The sequence below is a fragment of the Mastigoproctus giganteus genome, chromosome 11 (genome assembly GCF_048544385.1).
Source record: "Mastigoproctus giganteus isolate SK-2022 chromosome 11, ASM4854438v1, whole genome shotgun sequence".
Classification (NCBI taxonomy): domain Eukaryota; kingdom Metazoa; phylum Arthropoda; class Arachnida; order Uropygi; family Thelyphonidae; genus Mastigoproctus; species Mastigoproctus giganteus.
Window position 1 is genome coordinate 161,089,189 of NC_143585.1, and position 27,443 is coordinate 161,116,631.

General features: G+C 38.6%; 1 protein-coding gene across 1 annotated transcript in view; it reads right to left on the reverse strand.

Moving 5' to 3' along the window:
- Positions 1-27,443, reverse strand: part of Arp1 (Actin-related protein 1) — a 341,295-nt gene that overhangs the window by 224,862 nt on the left and 88,990 nt on the right. Inside the window, exon 3 of the mRNA XM_090385032.1 lies at positions 17,540-17,615. Within this exon, the coding sequence (XP_090241158.1) occupies positions 17,540-17,615 (76 nt within the window). The remainder of the gene's footprint in view (positions 1-17,539; positions 17,616-27,443) is intronic.

Genomic DNA, 27,443 nt, shown 5'->3' on the forward strand with positions numbered 1-27,443 from the left:
GGAGTGCATGATAATAGACTCCCCCATTTCATCACAATTATAAATGTCTTCTGCTTCGTAGTGCTCATGGTTGTCAAGCCAAACAATGCGCAGCCAATGCTCCACTCACTGCCTCCTTCTCATGATCTTGCTTTTGACCATGTAGTTTTTGGAATTGAATCATTCAGCATTGACGCCACTGATCAATCCAATGTCGATTAAATATTCCTTGTACATCAAGTTTCTTGTTTCATTGATACACCCAATTTCCACTGGATGTGGAAATTGGGTGTATCAATGAAACATGGCTTCGTCGACATCTTCTGTTTGATTCCCTTTGTTGTTTCTTGCTCAGATTAGCATTTCCTATAAATTTCTACATGACTGCCTCCTGATTTGTTTTGATTCGTGACACTTGTGATTGTAATATTTCGTACTTCTTTGATATTTCATTTTGCAAGAGCTTATTGGACAAGTCCTTGATAACCTTGTTATCTAAGAGTGCAGTCCTTCCCTTTTTATGCCATCACTGGGTAAATACTTAAAATATGTTTAACTTATGTGTGCAGTGTTTCTGATTCAAAATCATGCAACCGACTGTAGGCTGCTTGCAGTTGCTTTACAACACAAGTAACGGCATTGTTATAACATGCATTTATGTAACATGGTAACATAGATATGTTGCATGTATTACATTGTATTTGTGTCTATGGTGGGACACATCTTCAATAAACATCTTCAATTTATGAAAAACTATTGGTTAAATGTAGAATTAAAAATGTAGAAAAATTAAACACCTTATCAACCTTTATGAAAACAATTAGCCAGTGCATTCGTAAAAGTAAACATAAGCATAGACTGGAAAACACAGCATGAATGTTGTGATTTTCTTTACTTTTCACTTAAATTAAATATATTTTTAGAAAAAAAAAAAAAAAAAAACTTGTTTAATTAGGTGTTAGAAAACGTGAAATTCAACTCAGCTTGGGTAAGGAAATAAGTGTAATGCAACTACATACAAATTTGTTTGGTTAAATAATCAAACAAATTTGTAATAACAATATAAGAAACAGTTTCCAATTTTTATTTCTTATGCAAAAATATTTTATATGCAAGTAAGTGTAATGCAATTATATGTTACAGTCTATACATGGATAGCCTACGTGATACACAAGAAAAAAATAAGAATTACAAGATTTCTATCAGTCCAATTTCACTGAAATTTGCAAAGGTTCAATAAATTGTTCCAAGAGAACCAAAGAAGAAATTTCATGAAAATCCACTTACTGTGAGTTGACTTATTACATGCAGATGAATGGGGAATGAAATAACTGTTACATTTCTGTTGGCCCAATTACAATGAAATTTGGGACAAAATTTTTCTAAAAGAGCCAAGTATAAAATTTTATGACAATTCATCCATTAAGAGTTGAGTTATTACATGCAGATGGATGGAAAGACAGACATGGATGAAGCATTACACATATTACTTAAAGCTAAAGAGTAGAAAAACTTCACAAAAATGTTATGGTGTTTTTGGAAAAAATTCAGTACAAGGTTCATGGCTGGTAGGCATGTGGGAATTTCACAGTTATTGGTCTGCTACTCAGCAAAGAACTTGGTTACACAAATATGCTTTGCCTTCTGTGCAAATGGGCTAGGTGAGCAAGAAGCAAAACATTATTCAAAAAAAGAGTGGCCACACTTTTCCTGCCCAGCACAGTTTTAATGAAACAGTTTATCCAAGCTCTGAATAATGAAGGAAGTTGTTTTAAGTATATTTGCACTAAATTGTCATCATTTATATATGAAAAAATCAAAGCAGAAATTTTTGTTGGAGCTCAAATCTTGTCATTGTTTAGATTTTTTGACACAAGAGCTTCTTTGGCTATATTGCACCTTTTATATTCAAACCATTAGCATTAGTAGAGGCATATGATGCATGCAAGAAAGCGAGCTTATGCAGCATCAGCCAAGAAAAAAAAAAAAAAAAAAACCACTTCCATTTCACCCCTCCATTCATTAGAAATACCTATCCAGCTGAGCCTTAAATTTATTTAGGCTATCAACTTCCACAACAAGGGATGGGAGTCTGTTCCACCAATCAACTACCCACTGGCTAAAGGCAAATTTCCATACATCTATCCTACATCTGTCTTTCCTCAATCTGAATTTATGCCCTCTCAGGTGATTATTCTGAGCAAGAGGAAGAATCCTATCGGCATTGAGCATGCTCAAACCATTCAAGACTTTATACACCTCTATCAGGGGCTTAGAGGGGAACAGGTATCCTGTGTGTGTTATCAGACACTCAGCCTAAAACACTGATGGATCCAATATCTCTCTATTACAGAAGATTTAGGAGAAGTCCAGTTGGCCTGCCTCCCTAAAATCAAATCATGCACACCTTCTCAATGGTAAGCCCTGTTACGTCACTTAGGTGGCAGCGAACGTGTAGAGTGGTTCTCTTCAAGACGCCTGGTCAGCATGAAGAGGAAAAGACCAAACCCTCCAGCATATGACAGCACAACAATACAAATGGCCCTCAGTCCCCAGCAGCTTTCACTCTCCCTCTTACGGCAGCGAGAGGATCAGATTGGAAGCAGAGGGTGCTAAGAATCTCTGGGTATGACCAGGCTGCCATGCACGGAAACTGAACCTGGCCTGTTATAATGTAAGATCACTCATCGGTGAAGACAGGATATTAGAGCTGGAAAAGGAATTAGAAAATGTGAATTGGAATATCATTGGTTTGGCTGAAACAAGAAGAAGAAATGAATCACTTATAAGTTTATCAAGTGGAAATCTGCTGTACACCAATGGAAATAGTGAAAGGAGTGAAGGTGGAGTTGGGTTTCTGGTCCATAAAGATTTTAAAAACAACATTTTGGAATTCAAAAGTACATCACCAAGGGTGTCAAGACTAATACTCAAGATTTTTAAGAGGTACGAGCTAAAGATTATAATGATTTATGCACCAACATCGAGCCATGATGATGAAGAGGTTGAAGAAATGTACACCGAAATTGAGTCTTCTAGATGAGCAGAAAACCCACTACACTATTATTATGGGAGACTTCAATGCTCAGGTTGGAAAAAGACAAAACAGTGCAAAAGACAAAAAAGGGGGTACTATATGAAATTTTGGAATTGGTGAAAGAAATGAAAGAGGTGAAATACTTGTGGAATTTGCAGAATCTCAAGGACTGTCGGTAATGAACACTTTTTTTAAGAAAAGGGTGAACAGAAAGTGGACATGGAAGAGTCCAAATGGATTAACTACTAATGAAATAGACTTCATCCTCACTAACAGAAGATATATTGTGAATGATGTTACCGTCTTGAATAAGGTAAATGTTGGAAGTGATCACAGAATGGTAAGATGTACACTTGATATAGATGTAGGAAAGGAAAGGAAAAAAAACTGACTCGAGCAAATAATACAAAGGTCTTTGAGATAACAGAAGAGGAGAAAAAGCAGTATGTACTGGAACTTAAGAACAAGTTCGAGCTTCTGCAAACCTCAGGACCAAGATATTGACAAGGAATATTACAACTTTTTGAAAGTGATAAAGCCCAAGAAACCTATAGGGAAAAAGAAATCCAAAGAAGAAAAAATTAGTCAAGAAACACTTGTCATGATGAACCGAAGACGACAAATGAAAAGCAAGAAAAACCCTGACAGGGAGAAAATTGAGTATACTGAGTTATGCAAAGCCATTAGAAAGAAACTCAGAGAGGACATAAGAAGATTTAACACAAGAAAAGTAGAACAAGCATTAAGGGAAAACAAAGGATTTAAATCAGCAGCCATGAGCAGTAAATTTTTTTTTTTTTTTTTTTATGAGAACCCCAAACACGAGAGGTATTAGAACCTATAGTACTTAGTACCGTGCTTGGGTTGGAGGTTGAGAAGACGAAAGAAGATATTTGTTGATATTGGACTTGAACTTCTGTAGATTGTAATTTTCAGGAAATATGTATGAAGGAAGGTTGTTCCAGAAAACGGCAGTTGAATGAATAAATCAGGAAGATGAAAAGTTAGTTCTGTGGGTTTGAAGTTGGACAGTAAATGGATGTTGGCTGGTGGCGGCACGTGTTCGGACTGTTTTGAAAGAGAGAGCGGGAATTATAGAAGCCAATTCAGAAGAACAGTGCCCATGGAAGTATCTGTAGAAGAGGCATGCAGCAGAAACAGTGCGTCTATGAGACAGCGAGTGGAGAGACTCTGTTAGAGATGAATCATTAATTAACCTAACTGCCCTCTTCTGAATGGAATCAAGAAGCCTGAGAGAGGTTTTGGGGGCACCACCCCAGATGTGGGAACAATATTCCATGGCAGGGCGGATTTGCGATTTATACAGAGTGAGCAGCTGTTTGGGAGAAAAGTAACGCCGAGAGCGAAAGAGAAAACCAAGTTTTTTAGATGCAGAGGAAGCAATATTTGTAATGTGCTTGTGCCAAGAGAGATTAGAAGTCAGGGTAATCCCCAAAAGAGATATATCATTTTGCCTAGAAATCGGAGTGTCACTAAAGATAAGCATAGGAGCAGAAGAATCCTTTTTGCGAGATATAAGACAAGATTGAGTTTTAGAAGGGTTGAAATCAACAAAGTTGTCTTTGCCCCACTGGAGAATTACCTGAAGATCGGCATTTAAGGAATTGGCAGCAGATTTTCGAGAACTTGAAGCTGATTGAGCTGGACAAGGTTTCTCAAAATGGAAAGTTGAATGCAATGTGCTATCATCGGCAAAACTATGGATAGGATTTCCAGTCAATGGAAGAAGGTCATTGATATACAAGAGGAAAAGAGTGGGGGAAAGAACTGAACCTTGGGGGACACCGGCATTAGTGGAGAAGATAGAAGACAGAGAGCCATCTACCATCACCCTCAGTGAGCGATCAGAGAGAAAACTGGATAACCAATTACTAAAAACAGTTGGCAAACCATAAGATGGAAGTTTGTTTAGAAGACCTTTATGCCAAACACGATCAAAAGCCTTTGAGATGTCAAGAGCAACTACTTGTGTTTCACCGAACCTTTCCATTGAATTAGTCCATAAATGGGTAACATAAGCCAGAATATCACCAGTGGATCGACACTGACAGAATCCATACTGGCGATCGTTGATCAGACGGAAGGTTTCTAGGTAGTTTAAGAGTTGGCGGTTAATTGATTTCTCCATTACTTTAGAAAGAGTAGAAGTAATTGCAATGGGACGATAATTGGATGGGAAAGATTTGTCACCCTTTTTAGGAACTGGCTGGATATGAGCAAATTTCCAAGCAGAAGGAAAAACACCTTTGGAATAAGAAAGTGAAAAAAGGCGGCAAAGAATAGGAGTAAGTTCAGGAGCACAGGTTTTGAGAACGAGTGGAGAAATACCATCAGGACCTGGAGCTTTCTTAGCATCAAGATTCATCAAAATCCTTCTGATATCCTTTTGACGGAAGACCACAGGAGGCATTGAATGGAGCGTGTTAGGAATGGTGGGAGGTGTTTTACCAAGATCATTAATACATGAGCTCAAAGAAAAATGGGATGCTAGCAGGTCAGCTTTATCCTTGGCTGAAGTGACAACAGAACCATCTGGTTTGGACAGAGGTGGGAGCAGAGATGGGCAAAAGTTGCGGCCAATAGCTTTGGCAAGAGACCAGAATGCTCGGCTACCATTAGACAGCCTTAGCACATTTATTGGAAAACCAAGGTTTAGATAAAGGACGAGGTTTTAAAGTGGAGTGTGGGATAAAGGATTCCATTCCTGCAAGAATAATTTCACTGACACGATCTGAGCAAACGTTGACATCAGAAGTTTTGAAACAGTAATCAGACCAAGGAAAAGAAGAAAAGAAGTCTCGCAGGCCATCCCATTTTGCATTCTTGTAATGCCAAACAATACGAGGTTGGGAATAGCCATGAGATAAAGGTTCCATTGGAGAAGAGACAATCACCAAGTTGTGATCTGAAGTGCCTAAAGGACCTCTCACTTCAACCTTGTACTTAGAAGGGTTGTTTGTGAGAAAAAGATCAAGCATATTGGCTGTATGATTAGGATTGTCTGGTATTCTTGTAGGTAAATGAACAATCTGTGCTAGGTCATTAGTAATTGCAAAAGCCTCAGCATCTTGACCTGCTGGGTCGGTGTGACTAGAAAATGGAAGCCAGCTGGAGTTGTGAACGTTAAAATCACCAAGGAAAATTACCTCACTGTTAGGAAAGTTGGACTGGAGAAAGTCAAGTTGCAAGGAGAGGAAGTCAAAGAGCTCCAAGTGATTAGTGGAGTTGGGAGAACGGTAGAGACAACAGATGAATTTTACACAATGAGGTAGAGAGATTTTAAGCCAGAGAAGATCAAAGAGAGGAGATTCCAAATTGCCAAGTCTCTGACAGGGAATATCAGAACGGACATATGCACAAGTACCACCGTTGAGGCGAAAGGAATCATACAGCAAATAATTTGGACATCTGAGATGAGCAGTAGTTGAATCAACTGATAACTGAGATTCAGTCAGAAAAAGTACATGGGGTTTGGAAGACTGCAAGTGGAAATGGACATCGTTGAGATTAGAATTGAGACCACGTATATTTGTGAAATGAATTAGGAAGTCCTTGGGAGTTTAGATCTTTTCGCAGATAAGCTTGCTCTATTATTTTGACAATTCATTGTGTATTCAATAGTAAGAAAGAGTGGGTGGGACATGCTGTATGAAGTAATGAAATTTTTGGATATGGCGTACATGTGGTAAGAATATACCCAGATCCTTGACATAACGTGGCCTCGACAATGCTCCCCGCATACACACTACTCGGACTCCCTCCAGTCACTATCTGGCAGAGTAGAGGTAGCAAGATTATACACTAGCTGATCCGGAAGCTTCCTAGAGAGTTACCAATAGGTTCAGTCCGGTGTACTAACTAGCGGCCGGCCTGCGAACACCGTTTTAGAGCTGTACCCTCGAAATGTAAGGAATATTGGATCTCGCCACGACATTATCATAACCTCAAAAATCATCAATCATACTGCATGATGGAAGAGATAGGGAAGGGTTGGCCGGAACTTAGCTCTAGAGACTAAACATGGGTTCCACCACTTCAAGCCTCCAATAAGCAAAGTGGTGGTGTTTCACCGGTTGATGAGAGTCATCTACCACCTAGTACTGCCTGGTAACATAGAGGGGCGGCATTCCTCCATGTGGTGTGGTCGCCACACCTCGACCCCTGCTTACGTTGGTTCACACCTGGGTGGTTACCCACCATGTACTTGTGCAGTGATGGTGTACTTATAAACAGCAGAGAAGGCATAATTCAAATAGCAGAAGACTACTATAGAGAATTATACAAGGAGTAGGGGAATGATGCCAGCAGTGGGGAAAAGATGGATTGCAAAGTAGCAACACATACGACATACCCGATATTCTTCCTGATGAGGTAGGAACATGCATTGAAGAAAATGAAGAATCAGAAAGCTCCGGGAAAATATGAAGTTACTGTAGAGTTGTTAAAATTGGGAGGAAGAGACATAACACAAAAACTGGCAAGGCTCTTCACAAAGTGCATTAGAAAATGTGTGGCGCCTAAGCAGTGGAATAATGCAATCATAGTTTTGCTACATAAGAAAGGAGATAAATCAGAAATTGGAAATTATAGACCAATTAGCTTGTTATCCAACATCTACAAGTTGTTCACAAGGATCATTACTAACAGATTAGAAAGAATACTTGATGAGAATCAACCGAAAGAGCAAGCTGGCTTTAGGACAGGATTCTCAACTATGGATCACCTTCACGTAATATCACAGCGAATGGAGAAAGCAAATGAATATAAAACACCATTATGACTGGCATTTGTGGATTATGAAAAGCCATTTGACTCCATACAGCATAAGGCAATGTTTCGGGCACTGGAAAGACAAGGCCTTGACAATGAGACACAATATCTCCGAAGCTGTTTACTGCTGCCCTTGAGGAAGCTTTCAGAAGATTAGACTGGTCGCAGAAAGGAGTCAATGTGAACGGAGAGTACCTAAGCCATTTACTATTTGCAGATGAGGCGCCTCGGTAGCCAGGTGGGAAGGAGCAGCAGTGCGTAGCACACGCTTCTTGATCAGACCGGGGTTCGAGCCCGTCACCACCAAATACGGAGGATGCAGAAAGGTCAGGGAATGACCACTGCATATCCCGGAGCAATATGGCCTTAGTTGCTAATGCTCCTAACACCCAAAATAACAAACATAACAAACATTTGCAGATGACATTGTGTTCATAAGCCACGATCCCAAAGAATTAGAGGAAATTCTTAATCAGTTATGCACAGTTAGTAAGGATTTTGGACTAAAGATGAATATGGCTAAAACAAAAGTAATGATGAACAAGTATGCCACAGAAAGGGAAATAATGATTAAAGGAGCAGTAATTGAAAAGGTGGAGTCATATACTTATCTGGGACAAGTTATTAGCTGTAATAATGATAAATGGCTGGAAGTCAAGAGAAGAATAAATTTTGAATGGATAGCATTCAGGAAATATAGTCACATACCGAAGAGTAATATCCCAGTTTGTCTGAAACGTAAAATAATGAACCAATGTATACTCCCCACCATGACTTATGGAAGTGAAACTTGGGCACTCACCAAAAGAATGGAAGAGAAGCTGAGAACTACACAGCGAAGAATGGAACGAATCATATTGGGAATCAGACTGTTATATAAGAAGAGAAACACATGGATTAGGCAGCAAACTCAAGTAAAGGACATTCTTATCAAAACAAAAGAACTAAAATGGTCTTGGGCAGGACACATAGCTCGAAGACATGATGACAGATGGACTAAGAAAATAACAGAATGGTATCCAAGAGGAGCTAGAAGAAAACCTGGAAGACAAAGGCGGAGAGGGATAGATGAAATTCATGAGTTTGTGGGTAGTAAATGTATGGCCAGTGCTCAAAACAGAAGGAACTGGAAAGTTGCTGGAGGGGCCTTCATCCTGCAGTGGATTAAAAATGGCTGATGATGACCAGATCACCTCGCCGGTGCCTAGTCTCCAGACACTGTAATTTGCAAAACTTAAGCCTTTCTTCGTAAGAGCACCCCTTTGTTCCATTCACTAATCTTGTTGCCCTTCTCTGTACTCGTTCCAGCAGCTCTACATCCTTCTTGAAATGAGACCTCCAGACCTGTATACTGTACTCTAGGTGTGGCCTGACCATTGCCTTATACAAGGGAATAATCACCTCCTTATCCCTGCTAGAAAAATTCCTATATATCATTGACAATACACCATGAGCTACTCTTGCAGCCCGTCTGCACTGCTCAGAGAACTTCAGAGAACTGCACAACCACCCCCAGGTCCCTTTCATTCTCTACCACTGTCAGTGTAGTACCACAGAGTTGATACGTTGCTCTGGGGTTGCTGTTTCCCATGTGTAGTACTTTACATTTGTCAATGTTAAACTTCATTTCCCACCTCTCAGCCCATCTGCTCAACCTTTCCAGATCCTGTTGCAGCAGCATAGTGTCAGTAATGTCCTTGACAACCCTGCCTACCTTTGTATCGTCTGCAAACTTGGACATTAAGCTTGATATACCATCATCAATATCATTTATGAACACAGAAAACAATAATGGACCCAACAATGAGCCCTACGGGACTGCACTAATAACATTAGTCCACGACGAGCAGTGTCCATTGATTACCACTCTCTGTCTTCTCCCCCTCAGCCACCCCTTGATCCACAGCAGCAATTTGCCTCCAATGTCACCCTGCTCCAATTTGTGCAGCAGTCTTCCATGTGCAACAGTATCAAAAGCCTTTCTAAGATCCAAGTATATAATATCAAAGTTATTCCCTGCATCCAATTCCTTTGTGATTGCATCATATTAAACCCCTAGCATTTTTGCTGTTATGGGCATTGCATCAGGCATACATGTAAAATTTACTTATTTTCGCTGATTGCAATAAAGATATCATGGAACAAGTAAATACATGGGCAGTGTTAGGGTAACTAAGAGTAAGAATAGGTACAGGTATACTTGCATGTACACCAATGCTAGAAGTATAGTAAATAAATTTGATGAATTTCAAGTGCTGATCAAGACATCAAAGTCAGATACTTTTGGGATATCAGGGACATGGTGCACACAAATATAGGCATTGCAGAATTGGAATTTGCCAAGTACAATGTGTACAGAATGGATTCACAGGGTAGGAAGGGAGGAGTGGTTATGGTGGTATTTAAAAAACACATAAAATCTAAGGAAGTGCATCCAGTTGATATGGGTGGACAGTGCAATGTTGAGTTAGTTTGTATGACATAAGCACTGGGAAAGGAAAAATGAGAGTAGGAATGTGTGCCTAATGGCACCCATTCCTAGCCATTAGGCCTATAGGCCTAATGGCTATGATGAGTACAACAAACAGTTGTGCAGAGAAATAGAATGGACTGTAAATAAATGTAATGGGGGATTTCAACTTTGCAGATATGGATCTGCAAAGTTAAAATCCCCCATTGTGGGTTGGTCCCTTGCACACTAGCAAGATTTTGTGGATTTATAAGAGGACTGTTTTCTACAGCAACATGTTCGAGGGGCAACCAGAGAGAGAGAGAGAGAGAGAGAGAGAGAGAGAGAGAGAGAGAGATTAGGATTAGTAGTGATTATTCATGCATTAAGAATTTGCAGATAAAGAAACTACTAGGTGGCAGTGGTCACAGTCAACTGATGTGGGATTTACTTAAAAGCTATAACTAGCATCAAGGGTAAAGGCAATGGTTTTTGTAAAGGAGACTATAGTGGTCTCAGACAGTTTTTAAATTCTATACAATAGGAACAACTGATGATGTTTAAAACAGCAAATTCTAAATGGGAAGCCTTCGAGGAATTAATCTTGCAAGATTAATTGCAGACGGAAGGCCTCTCCAGCAACTTTCCAGTTCCTTCTGTTTTGTGCAATGGCCATCCATTTACTACCCACACTCATGAATTTCATCTATCCGTCTCAGCCGTTGTCTTCCAGGCTTTCTTCTAGCTCCTCTTGGGTATCATTCTGTTATTTTCTTAGTCCATCTGTCATCATGTCTTTGAGCTATGTGTCTTGCCCAAGACCATTTTAGTTCTTTAGTTTTGATAAGAATGTCCTTTACTTGAGTTTGCTGCCTAATCCATGTGTTTCTCTTCTTATCTAACAGTCTCATTCCCAATATATTTGTTCCAATCTTCACTGTGTACTTCTCAGCTTCTCTTCCATTCTTTTGGTGAGTGACCAAGTTTCACTTCCGTAAGTCGTGGTGGGTAGTATACATTGGTTCATTATTTTACGTTTCAGACAAACTGGGATATTGCTCCTCAGTATGTGACCATATTTCCTGAATGATATCCATCCAAAATTTATTCTTCTCTTGACTTCCAGCCATTTATCATTATTACAGCTAATAACTTGTCCCAGATAAGTATATGACTCCATCTTTTCAATTACTGCTCCATCAATCATTATGTCCCTTTCTGTGGCATACTTGTTGATCATTACTTTTGTTTTAGCCATATTCATCTTTAGTCCAAAATCCTTACTCCAAAATGTCCAAAACTCTGCATAAGTGATTAAGATTTTCCTCTTAATTCTTTGGGATCGTGGCTTATGACCACAATGTCATCTGCAAATCATAAATGGTTTAGGTACTATCCATTCATATTGACTCCTTTCTGCGATCAGTCTAATCTTCTGAAAGCTTCCTAAAGGGCAGCAGTAAACAACTTCAAAGCTATTGTGTCTCCTTGTCGAACTCCTTTCTCAATTTTAAATTTGCTACTCTTTGTCTAGTCCAGTGGTTGTCAATCTGGTCCTTACCGCGCACTAGTGGGCGATACAAGTTTTCATGGTGTGCGGTGGGGGTTTTTGTCTGTTGTTACATATTTTGTTCTTCCTCCATATATTGATTACATTGCTAACAACTTCATGAGTTTGACTTTTTAAAATATGCTTTTGCAATTTACTTTTGAATTCCATCTCTAAACTTTGAATATGGATAATAATTCACCGGACACTTCTCAAAGTATACTCGTGGACAAGGGGTTAAATTGAGTTACTGCAGCACGGTGGGTGGTAAGGAAATTTTACCATCAACAAAGATACAAAAGTGGGCAGTAGGGATTAAAAGGTTGACGACCCCTGGTCTAGTCTAATAAAGCAGGTAGCATTCTCATATATATTTTCTTCAAAATCATAATATGTGGGGTATCTATGTCTTGTCTTTCCAGTGCCGAAACGGGCACTGGAAAGACAGTGCCCGTTTGGCTGTATGGAGTCAAATGCCTTTTCATAGTCCACAAATGCCAGGCATAATAGTGTTTTATATTCATTTGCTTTCTCCATTAGCTGTGATATTACGTAAAGGTGATCCATAGTTGAGAATCCTGTCCTAAAGCCAGCTTTCTCTTTCAGTTGATTCTCATCAAGTATTCTTTTTAATCTGTTAGTAATGACCCTTGTGAACAACTTGTAGATGTGGGATAACAAGCTAATTGGTCTATAATTTCCAATTTCTGATTTATCTCCTTTCTTATGCAGCAAAACTATGATTGCATTATTCCACTGCTTAGGCATCACACCTTTTCTAATGCACTTTGTGAAGAGCCTTGCCAGTTTTTGTGTTATGTCTCTTCCTCCCAATTTTAACAACTCTACAGTAACTTCATCTTCCCCCGGGGCTTTCTGATTCTTCATTTTCTTCAATGCATGTTCTACCTCATCAGGAAGAATATCGGGTATGTCGTATGTGTTTCTAATTTGCAATCCATCTTCCCCACTGCTGGCATCATTCCCTCGCTCCTTGTATAATTCTCTATAGTAGTCTTCTGCTATTTGAATTATCCCTTCTCTGCTATTTATAAGCACACCATCGCTATTCTTCAGTTTCAGTATAATTTGTCTTTCTGTATTACTGCTCATGGCTGCTGATTTAAGTCCTTTGTTTTCCCTTAATGCTTGTTCTACTTTTCTTGTGTTAAATCTTCTTATGTCCTCTCTGAGTCTCTTTCTAATGGCTTTGCATAACTCAGTATTCTCCTTGTCAGTGTTTTCTTGCTCTTCATTTGTTGTCTTCAATCTATCAGGACAAGTGTTTCTTGACTAATTTTTCTTCTTTGGATTTCTTTTTACCTATAGGTTTCTTTGGCTTTATCACTTTCAGAAAGTTGTAATATTCCTTGTTGATATCTTGGTCCTGAGCAGTCTGCAGAAGCTCAAACTTGTTCTTAAGTTCCAGTACATACTGCCTTTTCTCCTCTTCTGTTATCTCTAGGCTTTTCACACCGATGAGAAATACTGTTCAAGATTTAGACCTAAATGGATGTCAGATGAACTAACGAGGCTCTTGGCAAAGAAGAAAATTATATGGGATGCATATAAATTATCAGGTGACAGAGAATCTTATGGCAGACAAACTAATCTGTAATCAAGTCACAAAGGAGGTTAGTCAAGTGAAGGCTAATTACAAGAAAATTGGCAAAGTATGCAAAGAAAAACAACAAAGACGTCTTTACTTATGTAAACTCTAGAAGAAAGAGGATGAATCAGATTGGTCCACTTAACATAGATGGTCCGACTATTGATGATTCTGTACAAGTACTGATAAACTGAATGAATATTTTGCATCTACATTCACACATGAGGAATTCTGTAAGGAAGAGGAGGAGGAGGAGAGAAGTTTACTTAACTCTAACAGGGAGCTAAATGATTTTGTAATAATGGAGAGCAAAGTGGAGGAGAAATTGTTGAAGTTAAACATAAAAACGTCACTTGGGGTGGATGGAATCTATCCAGTTATATTGATGGGGGCAGCGAGGGAAGTTAGCAAACCCTTAACCATAATTACAAGAGCATCCTTAGATTCAGGGGAGGTCCCCATGAACTGGAGATGTGCAAATGTATCCCCAATTCACAATAGGGTTCAAAGGGTGACACAAATAATTATAGACTGTTAGTTTAACAATCTATAATTAGTTCTGGGAAAATAATGAAGTCAGCAGTTAAAGAAGCAATGCAGAATCACCTACACAAGACAGCATTAATAGTTCAAACATAGCATGGGTTTTTTAAGGTTAAGTCTTGTCTGACCAATTTGAGTACATACTATGGTGTGGTCACAAAGGACCTGGATGCAAAAAATAATTTTGATATCATATACTTGGATTTCAGGAAAAGCTTTTGATACTGTTCCACATGTACAAATTGGAGCAGTATGGCATTAAGGGCAAGTTGCTGCAATGGATAAAAGGATGGTTGAGTGGGTTGTTGTTATTTGGCTTTTAGGAGCATTAGCAACTAAGGCCATATTGCTACGGTGGTTGAGTGGGAGATGGCAGAGTAGTAATAAATGGAAACTGCTGTATATGGACTAATGTTATCAGTGGAGTCCCCTAGGGTTCGGTGCTGAGCCCATTGTTGTTTTGTGTATTTATCAATGATATCAATGAAGGTATATCAAGCTTATTGTCCAAGTTTGCAGATGACACAAAAGTTGGCAAGGTTGTTAGACCTAAATGGATGTCAGATGAACAGACAATAAAGACAGTATGCTACTGCAACAGGATCTAGAAAAGTTAGGCAGATGGGCTGAGAAGTGGAATCTAAAGTTGAATTATTCACAAATGCAAAGTACTGCATATGGTTAACAGAAACCCAAGAGAAACTTAGCAACTGTGTGGTACAACACTCAGGGAGGTGGAGAATGGAAAAGACCTGGGGCAAAATGCAATTGTGCAGTCAGATGTGAAGTTCTGTGAGGAGTGCAGATGGGCTGCCAGAGCAGGTCATGGAATTTTGTCAATGATATATATGAAATTTTGCTAGCAGAGACAAAGAAGTGGTTATCCCTTTGTATAAGGCAATGGTCAGGCCACACCTTGGGTACTGTGTACAGGTCTGCAGGCCTCATTTTAGGAAGGATGTAGAGTTGCTAGAACGAGTACAGAGAAGGGCAACAAGGTTGGTGAGAGGAAAAAAAATCGGTGCTCTTTCCAAGAGAGGTTAAAGTTCTGCAAGTTGCAGCATCTGGAGACTAGGCACCTGCAAGGTGATCTGATTGAGGTGTATAAGGCCTTGAATGGTTTAAGCAGACTCAATGCTGATGGGATACTTCCGTTTGCTCAGAATAAGAACCTGAAGGGGCATAAATTCAAATTGAGGAAAGACAGTTGTAGAATAGATGTGAGGAAGTTTGCATTTAGCCAGCGGGTAGTTGATTGCTGGAACAGACTTCCATCTCTTGTTGTGGAATTTGATAGCTTAAATAAATTTAAGGCTGAACTAGACAAACATTTGGAGTTAATGAATGGGTGAAATGGGAAGTTTTTTATGTTTTTTTTTTCACTGAAGAAAGCTTGCTTTATTCCATCATATGCCTCAACTAATGATAATGCTAATGTTAAAATTCAAGGTACTATGCTTAGCATAGTGAAAAATGAAAAAGACAGAGTAATATGACATTCTCTGAGCTGTTAAGACAGGTTAGCATTAGTAGAGGCATATGATGCAAGAAAGCAAGCTTATATTGCATCAGGCAAAAAAAAAAAACCTTCCCCTTTCACCTATCCATTCATTCCAAATGTTTGTTTAGTTCTGCCTTGAATTTATTTAAGCTATCAGCTTCCACAATGACAGATAATGGAAGTTTGTTCCAGCAACCAACTACCCACTGGTTAAAGAAAAATATCCACACATCTATTCGACAACTGTTGTTCCTCAATTTCAGTTTATGCCCCCTCAGGTTTGTAATCTGAACAAGAGGAAGAATCCCATCAGCATTGAGCCTGCTCAACGCATTCTAGGCCTTATACACCTCAATCAGAATTCCTCGCAGGTGCCTAATGTCCAGACATTGAAATTTGCAGAACAAGCCTTTAAGCCTTGTTTTGTTCCCCCACAAGCCTTGTTGTCCTTCTCTGTACTCATTCTAACAACTCTACATCCTTCCTAAAATGAGGCTTCCAGACCTGTACACAGTACAAGTCTGGAAGCCTCAAATCCGTATCCTTCCTAACTTACAGACCTTTCTAACTTGGAAGTTAGGAAGGATACGGATTTGTTGAAATGGATGCAGAAAAGAGCAATGAGATTAGTGAGAGAAACAAAAGGGTACTCTTATTAGGAGACTTCAATTCTATGAACTGTGTCTGAAGGCTAGATATCAATGAGGAGATGTGATCATTTAAGGAATGGATTCAGTAAGCTCACTGATGGAATGCTTCCTCTTGCTCAGTTTGCAAACACCAGTGAACATAAATTCAAACAGGACATATGTGAAAATTTGTCTTAAGCCAGTTTGTGGTGAATTGTTTGATCAAACTCTCATCTGATTTTTCAGCACTGGGTAGTTTGAATGAATTCAAGGTAGAACTAGACAAACTGTTAGACAGTGATATGCAAAACATTGGGTTTTTTTTTTCCCCTTCTTTGTGGCTTATACTATATCAGCTTGCTTTCCTGCACTGTTTAACGCTATTAATACAAAGTACTAATACCATATAAAGTAAAGTTACCCAGAGTTACCCAATTTTTATAATTAGTTTGTTACTAGGCAAACTAATAATAAGTAATGGATCAAAGAATAAGTAAATATTCTAAGGCTGTTCATTAGCAAAATCATAATACTGTTTTTCTTAAGGAGCTTTGTTTGCAAACATGGTTATCAATCTGATATTTGCAACTTGGGAAGTGACCCACTAATTTGCCATCTTTTACACTTTTGCAATTTGTGTTGCTTCAGTAAATTAATTTAACATATAAGTTAATTTAACAATTACATCTTAACATATATTATAGTATAGTTTAGGGCTAAAGCCTCAGATTATATAAAGAGTTTAACTAATGTACAATTAGTTAAGCTCTTTACATAATCTGAGGCTTTAGCCTTAAACTATACCATAATCTAAATTACTCTACACCATCAGGCATCTCTCATATTGTGGATTTATACTTTGCAACTGGGTTGTCATCACTGCAACACCAGGGTACCTGTCCACCCACTGATGAGGAGCCAATAAGCTCTGAAACGATGCCATATGGGTGATGGCATCCACTGAGAATAAGTAACAATAGTCTTCTCCTATGGTGAAGCGTTACTTATTCGAGGTAGTGCAATATCATGGCAACTTGTGAAGGTATTCACAATATAAGATATACTTAATGATGCCAATTTATAACTAATTAAGTAGTTGGCTGTGTACTGAAATGGTGCAATTACACTAACTTGTTTAACTAACATATATTAATTTAACAATTAATTTAACATAAAACACAATGAAAATTAAGCTTTTTAATTTAATTTCGACAGGATTTCATTATTAAAAAACCAACCAATATCACAGCATGAGGTTGACTCTTATCAGCTGGCTCCTAACTTTTGGCAGTGTTAACTGGATCTTGAAGAAACTATCTATTAATTGTCTAATAAGAAACTACACTGTCTAATAATTATCTTGGCTCAAAGAGGATAATGATGTTATCAAAAAACATAAAACTGAAAGAATACAAAGGCTGAGAGATAAAAAAAAACATAAAGCTATACAACCTCTGCTTTTGGTCCAACAAAAATATCTCCTTCCAAGGCACCAGCCATCACTCTCATGTGCTTGGGACGTCCAATGCTGTAATTAGAAAAATAAAGCAGCTGTCTAAAAAAAAATTATAAAAGATTATTATAATACAAAAACTATAAAAATACTATAGAAATAGGATCCATCTCAAAAATAAATTCCTATATAAACAAAAATAAAATAAATTTCAAAAATTTTGGATATGATTTATACTTATTAAACTATAGCAGTATTTGCATGTGATTATTTTTTTTTTGATAAATAGGCAATAACAGATGAAGGTAAGTTATTAAAAAAAAATTTTTTTATCAGGCATTAATTTTTCAAAATTTAAGCAACCACCAACAGTTGTCTCAATACAACAAACAAAAATGCAGTACTTTGTCAGTGAGAAGTACTTTCATAATTGTGCTTATTTATAACATGGGACATTTCCAGTTGGCCATTAATTCATAGATATAAGATGCCAAAAGATATACAAAAGTGAGCTCAGATAATTTAGCATTAGCATTAGTAGAGGCATATGATGCAAGAAAGCAAGCTTATGCAGCATCAGCCAGGGGAAAAAAAAAAAAAAAAAAAAAACTTCCACTTCACCCCTCCGTTTGTTTAAAATACCTGTCCAGCTGAGCCTTAAATTTATTTAGGCTATCAACTTCCACAACAAAGGATGGCAGTCTGTTCCACCAACCAACTACCCGCTGGATAAAGACAAATTTCGGGACATCTATCCTACATCTGTCTTTCCTCAATTTGAATTTATACCCTCTCAGGTGATTATTCTGGGCAAGAGCCAGAATCCCATCAGCATTGAGCATGCTCAAGCCATTCAAGCCTTTATACACCTCTATCAGATCGCCTCACCGGTGCCTAGTCTCCAGACACTGTAATTTGCAAAACTTAAGCCTTTCTTCGTAAGAGCAACCCTTTGTTCCATTCACTAACCTTGTTGCCCTTCTCTGTACTCGTCCCAGCAGCTCTACATCCTTCTTGAAATGAGGCCTCCAAACCTGTATACAGTACTCAAGGTGTGGCCTGACCATTGCCTTACACAAGGGAATAATCACTTCCTTATCCCTGCTAAAAAAATTCCTGTATATCATTGATAAGACACCATGATCTACTCTTGAAGCCTGTCTGCACTGCTCAGAGAACTTCATATCTGGCTGCACAATTACCTCCAGGTCCTTTTCATTTTCTACCACTGTCAGTGTAGTACCACAGAGTTGATACGTTGCTCTGGAGTTGCTGTTTCCCATATGTAGTACTTCACATTTGTCAATGTTAAACTTCATTTCCCACCTCTCAGCCCATCTGCTCAACCTTTCCAGATCCTGTTGCAGCAGTTTAGCATCAGTAGTGTTCTTAACAACTCTGCCAACTTTTGTATTGTCTGCAAACTTGGACATTAAGCTTGATATACCATCATCAATATTATTTATAAATACAGAAAACAATAATGGACTTAACACTGAACCCTGAGGGACACCACTAATAACATTTGTCAACGATGAGCAGTGTCCATTGATTACCACTCTCTGTCTTCTCCTCCCCTCAACCACACCTTTATCCATAACAGCAATTTGCCTCCAATGCCACACTGCTCCAATTTGTGCAGCGGTCTTCCATGTGCAACAGTATCAAAAGCCTTTCTAAAATCCAAGTATATAATATCAAAGGTATTCCCTGCATCCAGTTCTTTTGTGACTGCATCATAGTATCCAATCAAATTGGTCAGGCAAGAGTTCCCCTTAACAAAACCATGCTGTGTCCGAGCAATAACTGAAGTCTTGTTCAGATGATCCTGCAGTGCTTCTTTAACCAGTGCCTCCATTAATTTTCCTGGAACAGAAGTTGAACTCACAGGTCTATAATTACTTGTGTCAGCCTTTGATCCTCCTTTGTGAATTGGAGTTACATTTGCACATCTCCAGTCTATGGGTACCTCAGCTGAGTCCAAGGAAGCTCTCATAATTATGGCTAAGGGTTTGCTTACTTCCTTTGCTACCTCCTTTAATATAACTGGATAGATCCTCCACCCCAGGTGTCTTTCTTGTGTTTATCTTCAAGAATTTCTCCTCCACTTTATTCTCAGTTATTACAAGATTATCTAGCTTCCTGCCAGAGTTGAATACACCTCAGGCATTCCCTTCACTGAATAACTCTTCATGTGTGAATGTCGATGCAAAATATTCATTTAGTTTGTTAGCTACCTGAGAAGGATCATAAACAGTTGAACCATCGATATCAATTGGACCAATCTGATTCATCCTCTTCCTTCTAGAGTTTACATAAGTAAAGAATCCTTTGCTGTTTTTCTTTGCATCCTTTGCAAAGATTTCTCGTAATCTGCCTTCGCCTGCCTAACCTCTTTGTAACTTGGTTACAGATCAACTTATATCTATCATAGGCTTCTGTGTCACGTGTTAATTTATATGTATCCCAAGCATTTTTCTTCTCTGTTATATGTCTCATTAGTTCATCTGACATCCATTTAGGCCTAAACCTTGAACAATATTTCTTAGTTGGTATGTAAAGCCTAGTAGCTTCCAAGATAAATTCTTTGAATGCTTCCCATTTTGAATTTGCTGTTGGTAACATCATCAGTTGGTCCCACTGTATAGAATTTAAATACTGTCTCAGACCATCATAGTCGCCTTTACGAAAGCAATAAACCTTCCCTTTACCCCTGATGGTAGTTACCTCTTTGAGTAAATCCCACTTCAGCACACTGTGATCACTGCCACTTAGTGGTTCCTCTATCTGAGATTCTTAATGCATTAAGAATCACTACCGATAATCAAATCAAGAGTATTACTCTCTCTAATTGCCTCCCGAACATGCTGATGTAGAAAACAATCATCCAATAAATCCACAAAAGCCTTGCTAGTGTGTGAGTGACCAACCCACAAATTCCAGTCAATATGTGGGAAATTAAAATCCCCCATTATAAGACTCTCTGATTTACTGGCCCACTCTATTTCCCTGTACAGTTTCTTATTATACTCATTAGAGTCATTAGGCCTATAGCACACTGCCACTCTCGATTTAGATCTCCCAATGCTTATGTCTGAATTTTTTTTATTTGCTGATGAAAATTTTTTATTTGCTGAAGAATATTTGCTGATGCTATCGAGGCAGTGTTTGGTGGGTCGGAAAACTGCTAGCTTGGGGGGGGGGAGACAAAGACGAATAGATTAACAGTAGCCACTGGCAGAGGTGAAAGAGATTCTTGCACTGCTTCTATTGGAATGAGCAGAAGCCTGAAAAACAAGATGCAGGATATTTCAGAGACTGCCGGGAGTCATTGCGGTACAAGTAAACACATGGGTTGTGTTAGGGTAGCTAAGAATAGAAATAGGTGCATGTATACTTGCGTGTACACCAATGCTAGGAGTTTAGTAAATAAATTTGATGAATTTGAGGTACTGCTCAAAACATCAAAGGCAGATATTGTTGGGATATCAGAGACGTGGTGTCACACAGATATAAGGAATGCAGAACTGTAATTTGGGGAGTACAACGTCTACAGAAAGGATAGACTGGATAGGAAGGGAGGAGGGGTTATGCTATTAGTTAAGAAATACATAAAATCCAAGGAAGTGAAGCCAGTGGACATCGCTGGACAGTGCAATATCGAGTTAGTTTGGTGTGACATAAGTATTGGGAGATCAAAATTGAGAGTAGGAGTGTGCTATAGGCCTAATGACTCTGATGAGTATAATAAGAAACTGTACAGGGAAATAGAGTGGGCCAGTAAATCAGAGAGTCTTGTAATAGGAGATTTTAATTTCCCAGAAATTGACTGGAATTTGGGGGCTGGTCACTCACACACTAGCAAGGCATTTGTGGATTTATTGGATGATTGTTTTCTACATCAGCATGTTCGGGAGGCAACTAGAGGGAGGAATACTCTTGATTTGATTATCAGCAGTGATTCTTCATGCATTAAGAATCTGCAGATAAATGAACCACTAGGTGGCAGTGATCACAGTGTGCTGAAGTGGGATTTACTCAAAGAGGTAACTACCATTAGGGGGTAAAGGGAAGGGTTATTGCTTTCGTAAAGGGGACTACGATGGACAGAGACAGTATTTAAATTCTATACAGTCGGACCAACTGATGATGTTACCAACAGCAAATTCAAAATGGGAAGCATTCAAAGAACTTATCTTGGAAGCTACTAGGCTTTACATACCAACTAAGAAATTGATGTCAGATGAACTAATGAGACACATGGCAGAGAAGAAACATGCATGGGACACATACAAATTAACACATGACACAGAAGCCTATGATAGATACAAGTTGATCTGTAACCAAGTTACAAAGGAGGTTAGGCAGGCGAAGGCAGATTACGAGAAATCTTTGGCAAGGGATGCAAAGAAAAACAGCAAAGAGTTCTTTACTTATGTAAACTCTAGAAGGACGGGGATGAATCAGATTGGTCCACTTGATATCGATGGGTCAACTGTTGATGATCCTGCTCAGGTAGCTAACAAACTGAATGAATATTTTGCATTGACATTCACACATGAGGAGTTATTTAGCGAGCGGAAAGCCAGAGGTGTATTCAACTCTAGCAGTAAGCTAGAGAATCTTGTAATAACTGAGAGTAAAGTGGAGGAGAAATTGTTGAAGATAAATACAAGAAAGACACCAGGGGTGGATGGGATCTATCCAGTTATATTAAAGGAGGCAGCAAAGGAAGTAAGCAAACCCTTAGCCATAATTATGAGAGCTTCCTTGGACTCAGGGGAGGTACCCACAGACTGGAGATGTGCAAATGTGACCCCAATTCACAAAGGAGGATCAAAGGCTGACACAAGTAATTATAGACCTGTGAGTTTAACTTCTGTTCCAGGAAAATTAATGGAGGCACTAGTTAAAGAAGCACTGCAGAATCATTTAGACAAGACTTCAGTTATAGCTCGGACACAGCATGGTTTTAAGGAGAAGGAGAAGTTTGTTAAGGAGAAGTCTTGCCTGACCAATTTGATTGGATACTATGATGCAGTCACAAAGGAACTGGATGCAGGGAATAACTTTGATATTATATACTTGGATCTTAGAAAGGCTTTTGATACTGTTGCACATGGAAGATTGCTGCACAAATTGAAGCAGTGTGACATTGGAGGCAAATTGCTGCTGTGGATAAAGGGGTGGCTGAGGGGAGAAGACAGAGAGTGGTAATCAATGGACACTGCTCGTCGTGGACTAATGTTATTAGTGGAGTCTCTCAGGGCTCAGTGTTGGGTCCATTATTGTTTTCTGTATTCATAATTGATATTGATGATGGTATATCAAGCTTAATGTCGAAGTTTGCAGACGATACAAAGGTAGGCAGGGTTGTTAAGGACACTACTGACACTATGCTGCTGCAACAGGATCTGAAAAGGTTGAGCAGATGGGCTGAGAAGTGGCAAATGAAGTTTAACATTGACAAATGTAAAGTACTACACATGGGAAACAGCAACCCCAGAGCAATGTATCAACTCTGTGGTACTACACTGACAGTGGTAGAGAATAAAAGGGACCTGGGGGTGGTTGTGCAGGCAGATATGAAGTTCTCTGAGCAGTGCAGATGGGCTGCAAGAGTAGCTCATGGTATATTGTCAATGATATATAGGAATTTTTCTAGCAGGGATAAGGAGGTGATTATTCCCTTGTATAAGGCAATGGTCAGGCCACACCTAGAGTACTGTATACAGGTTGGAGGTCTCATTTCAAGAAGGATGTAGAGCTGCTGGAACGAGTACAGAGAAGGGCAACAAGATTAGTGAATGGAACAAAGGGGTGCTCTTACGAAGAAAGGCTTAAGTTTTGCAAATTACAGTGTCTGGAGACTAGGCACCAGCGAGGTGATCTGATAGAGGTGTATAAAGCCTTGAATGGTTTGAGCATGCTCAATGCTGATGGGATTCTTCCTCTCGCTCAGAATAATCACCTGAGAGGGCATAAATTCAAATTGAGGAAAGACAGATGTAGGATAGACGTGCGGAAATTTGCCTTTAGCCAGCGGGTGGTTGGTTGGTGGAACAGACTTCCATCCCTTGTCGTGGAAGTTGATAGTCTAAATAAGTTTAAGGCTCAGCTGGACAGGTATTTTGAACGAACAGAGGGGGAAAGTGGAAGTGGGTTTTTTTTTTTTTTTTTTTTGGCTGATGCTGCATAAGCTTGCTTTCTTGCATCAAATGCCTCTACTAATGCTAATGTCACACCAACTGACTCGACACTGCACTGTCCAGCGATGTCGACCTGCTTCACTTCCTTGGATTTTATGTGTTTCTTAACTAATAGCATAACCCCTCCTCCCTTACTATCCTGTCTATCCTTTCTGTACACATTGTACTCCCCAAATTCCAGTTCTGCATTCCTTATATCTGTGTGACGCCACGTCTCTGATATCACAACAATATCTGCCTTTGATGCTTTGAGCAATACCTCAGTCATCAAATTTATTTACCAAACTCCTAGCATTGGTGTACATGCAAGTATACATGCATCTGTTCTTTTTCTTAGCTACTCTAACACAATCCATGTGTTTACTTGTACCGCAATGACCCCCAGCAGTCTCTGAAATATCCTGCATCTTGTTTTCCCGGCTTCTGCTCATTCCAATAGAAGCAGTACAAGAGTCACTTTCACCTCTGCCAGTGGCTACTGTTAATCTATTAGTCCTTGTATCCTCCCAAGCTAGCAGTTTTCCGACCCACCTAAAACTGCCTCGATAGCGTCAGCAAATATTCTTGCACCCTTTCTATTTAAGTGTACCCCATCTCTGTAGAAGCAGTCCCTTCTGTTAACAAGTACAAACTAGGCTGAAAAAAATTCTACCCCTTGAGCCTTGCACAATCTTTCCAGGGCCGAATTGATCGACATGGCTCTCATCATATACTCCCTCCTATCGTGTCTGGGCAGAATTGCAGACACTTTCAAATTCAACCCTAATTCATGGCTTTTTTTTCAAAATTACTTAACAAGTACAGTGACCTGTACTTGTTAAGTAATTTTGCCGGTCTCCTACTCTTAATATCATTAGTGCCAACGTGTATAACTATATCACCTTTTGTGCCCTTAAAAGATGATATCTGCTTTTAGGCATTAAATTTAGGCATTATAAATCTACAAAAATATGGCAGTTATTGAAATAGACATGAGACATTAAACAGGATGGGGTGGGAATGCATTAACTATCACTTAGTTATTAGCACACTATATTGATGGTGCTAGCCATCAATATAATGCTGTGACCATTTCTCCACCATGAAATGGTATACAGTAGTGCTCAAAAAAATTGTGCGTCACCTGATTTTTTAGATTGTCTGTCATACTAGCAGCTAACCTTTTAGAAACAGCTGAAAGAACATACATAATAACAATACATACAAGAAACTATTAATTACAGAAAAGTTTACTTTTACGCCTTATGGGTAAATACACAGTGAAATATGTACTTTCTCCAAAATAACATGTTACTTTGGTTGTATAATAACAAAAATTCCATGAAAGCAGTGATTTTTTTTCATTACTTTGCTCATACTAGACAGGTAGCTATATAACCAAAATCACAACATAATTTTATTGGTCCACCCTTTGCTTTGATGACTGCTACACATTATTGTGGTATCGATTGGATAAGGTTCTGAATTACTAAGAAAAATCATGGTACTAAACACGGATTAATGTTCCTGCAGCTCTCTAAGTGGTTTTGGTTTCTTCTGCAACACCCATTTTATTCCAATAATTTTCAATTGGACTGACATCTGGACTGTTCCCAGGGCCATGTTATTGTGTGAATTGAACCATTTTCCAATTGTACCACTGAACCAAAAGGTTGAATACTTCAACCATTTTGCACCTGTGGACAGTAAAGCCAGCAAAATAAATTACATTTATTTAAGCAAGAGTGCAAAATTTCATAAATTTAAAACTTTTGCTAATTTTATGAATAGTACTTATGGTTTTGGTGGTATGGCATGGAGCAGAGTCACCCTGAAAAATACAACTGACAACATCCCCAAAGTAATCTCTAATTGTGGGAAGTAATTTTGTCTCAAGAATGTCGTTGTACACCTCAGAATTCCCTTCACATATTCAAGACGACCAGCTCCTCTATGTGAAATACAGCCCATATCATTTTGAGATACAGAATGTTTAACTGTGGAGACAATACAGTCAGGATGAAATTCTTCTCCTCTTCTTTAAAGACCTGTCTGCTGGCTATCCAAACCATGCAAGTTGAATATTGATTCAGCAGAGAAAATAACATTTCTGCTGATCCTCAGATGAATTAGCATGCTCCTTTGCCCACTTCAGACACTGGCTTTCATGTTTTGCATCAAAAGTGGCTTTCTTCTTGGATGATATGCTTCTAATCCCAATGAGAAAAGGTAGCACTATTTGCCTTTACTCCTGTATTCTGCTACTCCTCCTGCTCTCCCTATGCTGTTTTGAGGTCTGTCAATCAGGATCTTCTGTTTTACACACAGACAGACCAAAAATCTGTCCTGTAATACAGAAGATATTCGTGGACGTCCACTTTGTTTCTTTCTGTTTTGACTAGTGGCGGATCGTGACTCTGATATATGAGGGTGCTGCTTCTTAAAGTTACATTAAATTGTCTTGGTTATAAGACACGTAGACATAGATAGTAATAATAATAAGCAAGCTAAAAATACTTCAAAACATTAACTGGACACTTCCCATTAACAGACGTGAGTAATCTTGAAATTTTATTTAAAAATAAAATCCATTCTTCACTTTTTAAAAATAAAATCCATTTTTCACTTTTTATTTGTTGAAAATAGATTAACTTTTGCATTCAAGTTTGGTGCACTGTTGACCAAGCTTTTCTCTATTGAAACTTTCAACAGACACCATTCACGGTCAATGATCAAATCTGCACTGCTTGCTCCGCAGTTCCTTTGATTCATTTTGTCACCTCTAAAAAATGCATACTACTGACCAGGCATGAACTCAACCACTGGGAGCAAAATGTGGAACTGTCTAACGCACAGTTCCACCTACAGTTAAACTTCAAAGTTGAAAACGATTTCATGTTTTTATTCATTTATTATTGAAATGATTATTGGAAATAGTTGTTTTCCCATGAATCAAAGACCTTAGGCTGTGGTTGGGCCTGGATGGCCTCAGTTCTGTTTAATACTTAAATTAAATAAAGCAATTATTTTATTTATTTATTTTTTTTTTTTGATTACTGGAAATAGAGGATGAGTATACTATATGTGGGACCTGTTAATAAAAATATTCATTGCGTTGTACTGTTCTTCACAAAATTTCATAACTCTGTTGACTGTATATTTAGATTTAAAAAGCTGGGGGTGTGCTGCAGTTCTGCAATGCGTACCATCTAGCTGCCCCAGGTTTTGAATGCCAGTTTCTGATAATTTTCATAATAAATGTGCCACTGCTGACTGATTACTGTGAATCCTTTCAGCCATTTCATGCATTGAATGTCCCTCTGCATTCAACACAGCAGCAACAGTTTTCCTCTGTAGTGTTAATTGTGAAAACTTAGCCATTGTAATAGTACAGAATACTATGCTCGTAGCATAAACACTGTATTTATACTACCACCTAGAGTGTTGCAATTATGTATGTTACAGGACATCATCTAAGAAAGCATGCTACAGATGGATGATGCTATCAAAGCATATGATATATGTGTCATACATTTAAAATATATAATACATATCGTATGTATATATATATATATATATATCATGGCAAATTTTTCAAGTGATGCAATTTATTTGAGCACCACTATATATCTCCAAAATGGCACCCTGGAAAGGGGGAGAGGAGTGTCCTCACATTTATTTAAAGTGAGAAGCATCTCTCTCACTTAACTTTGTG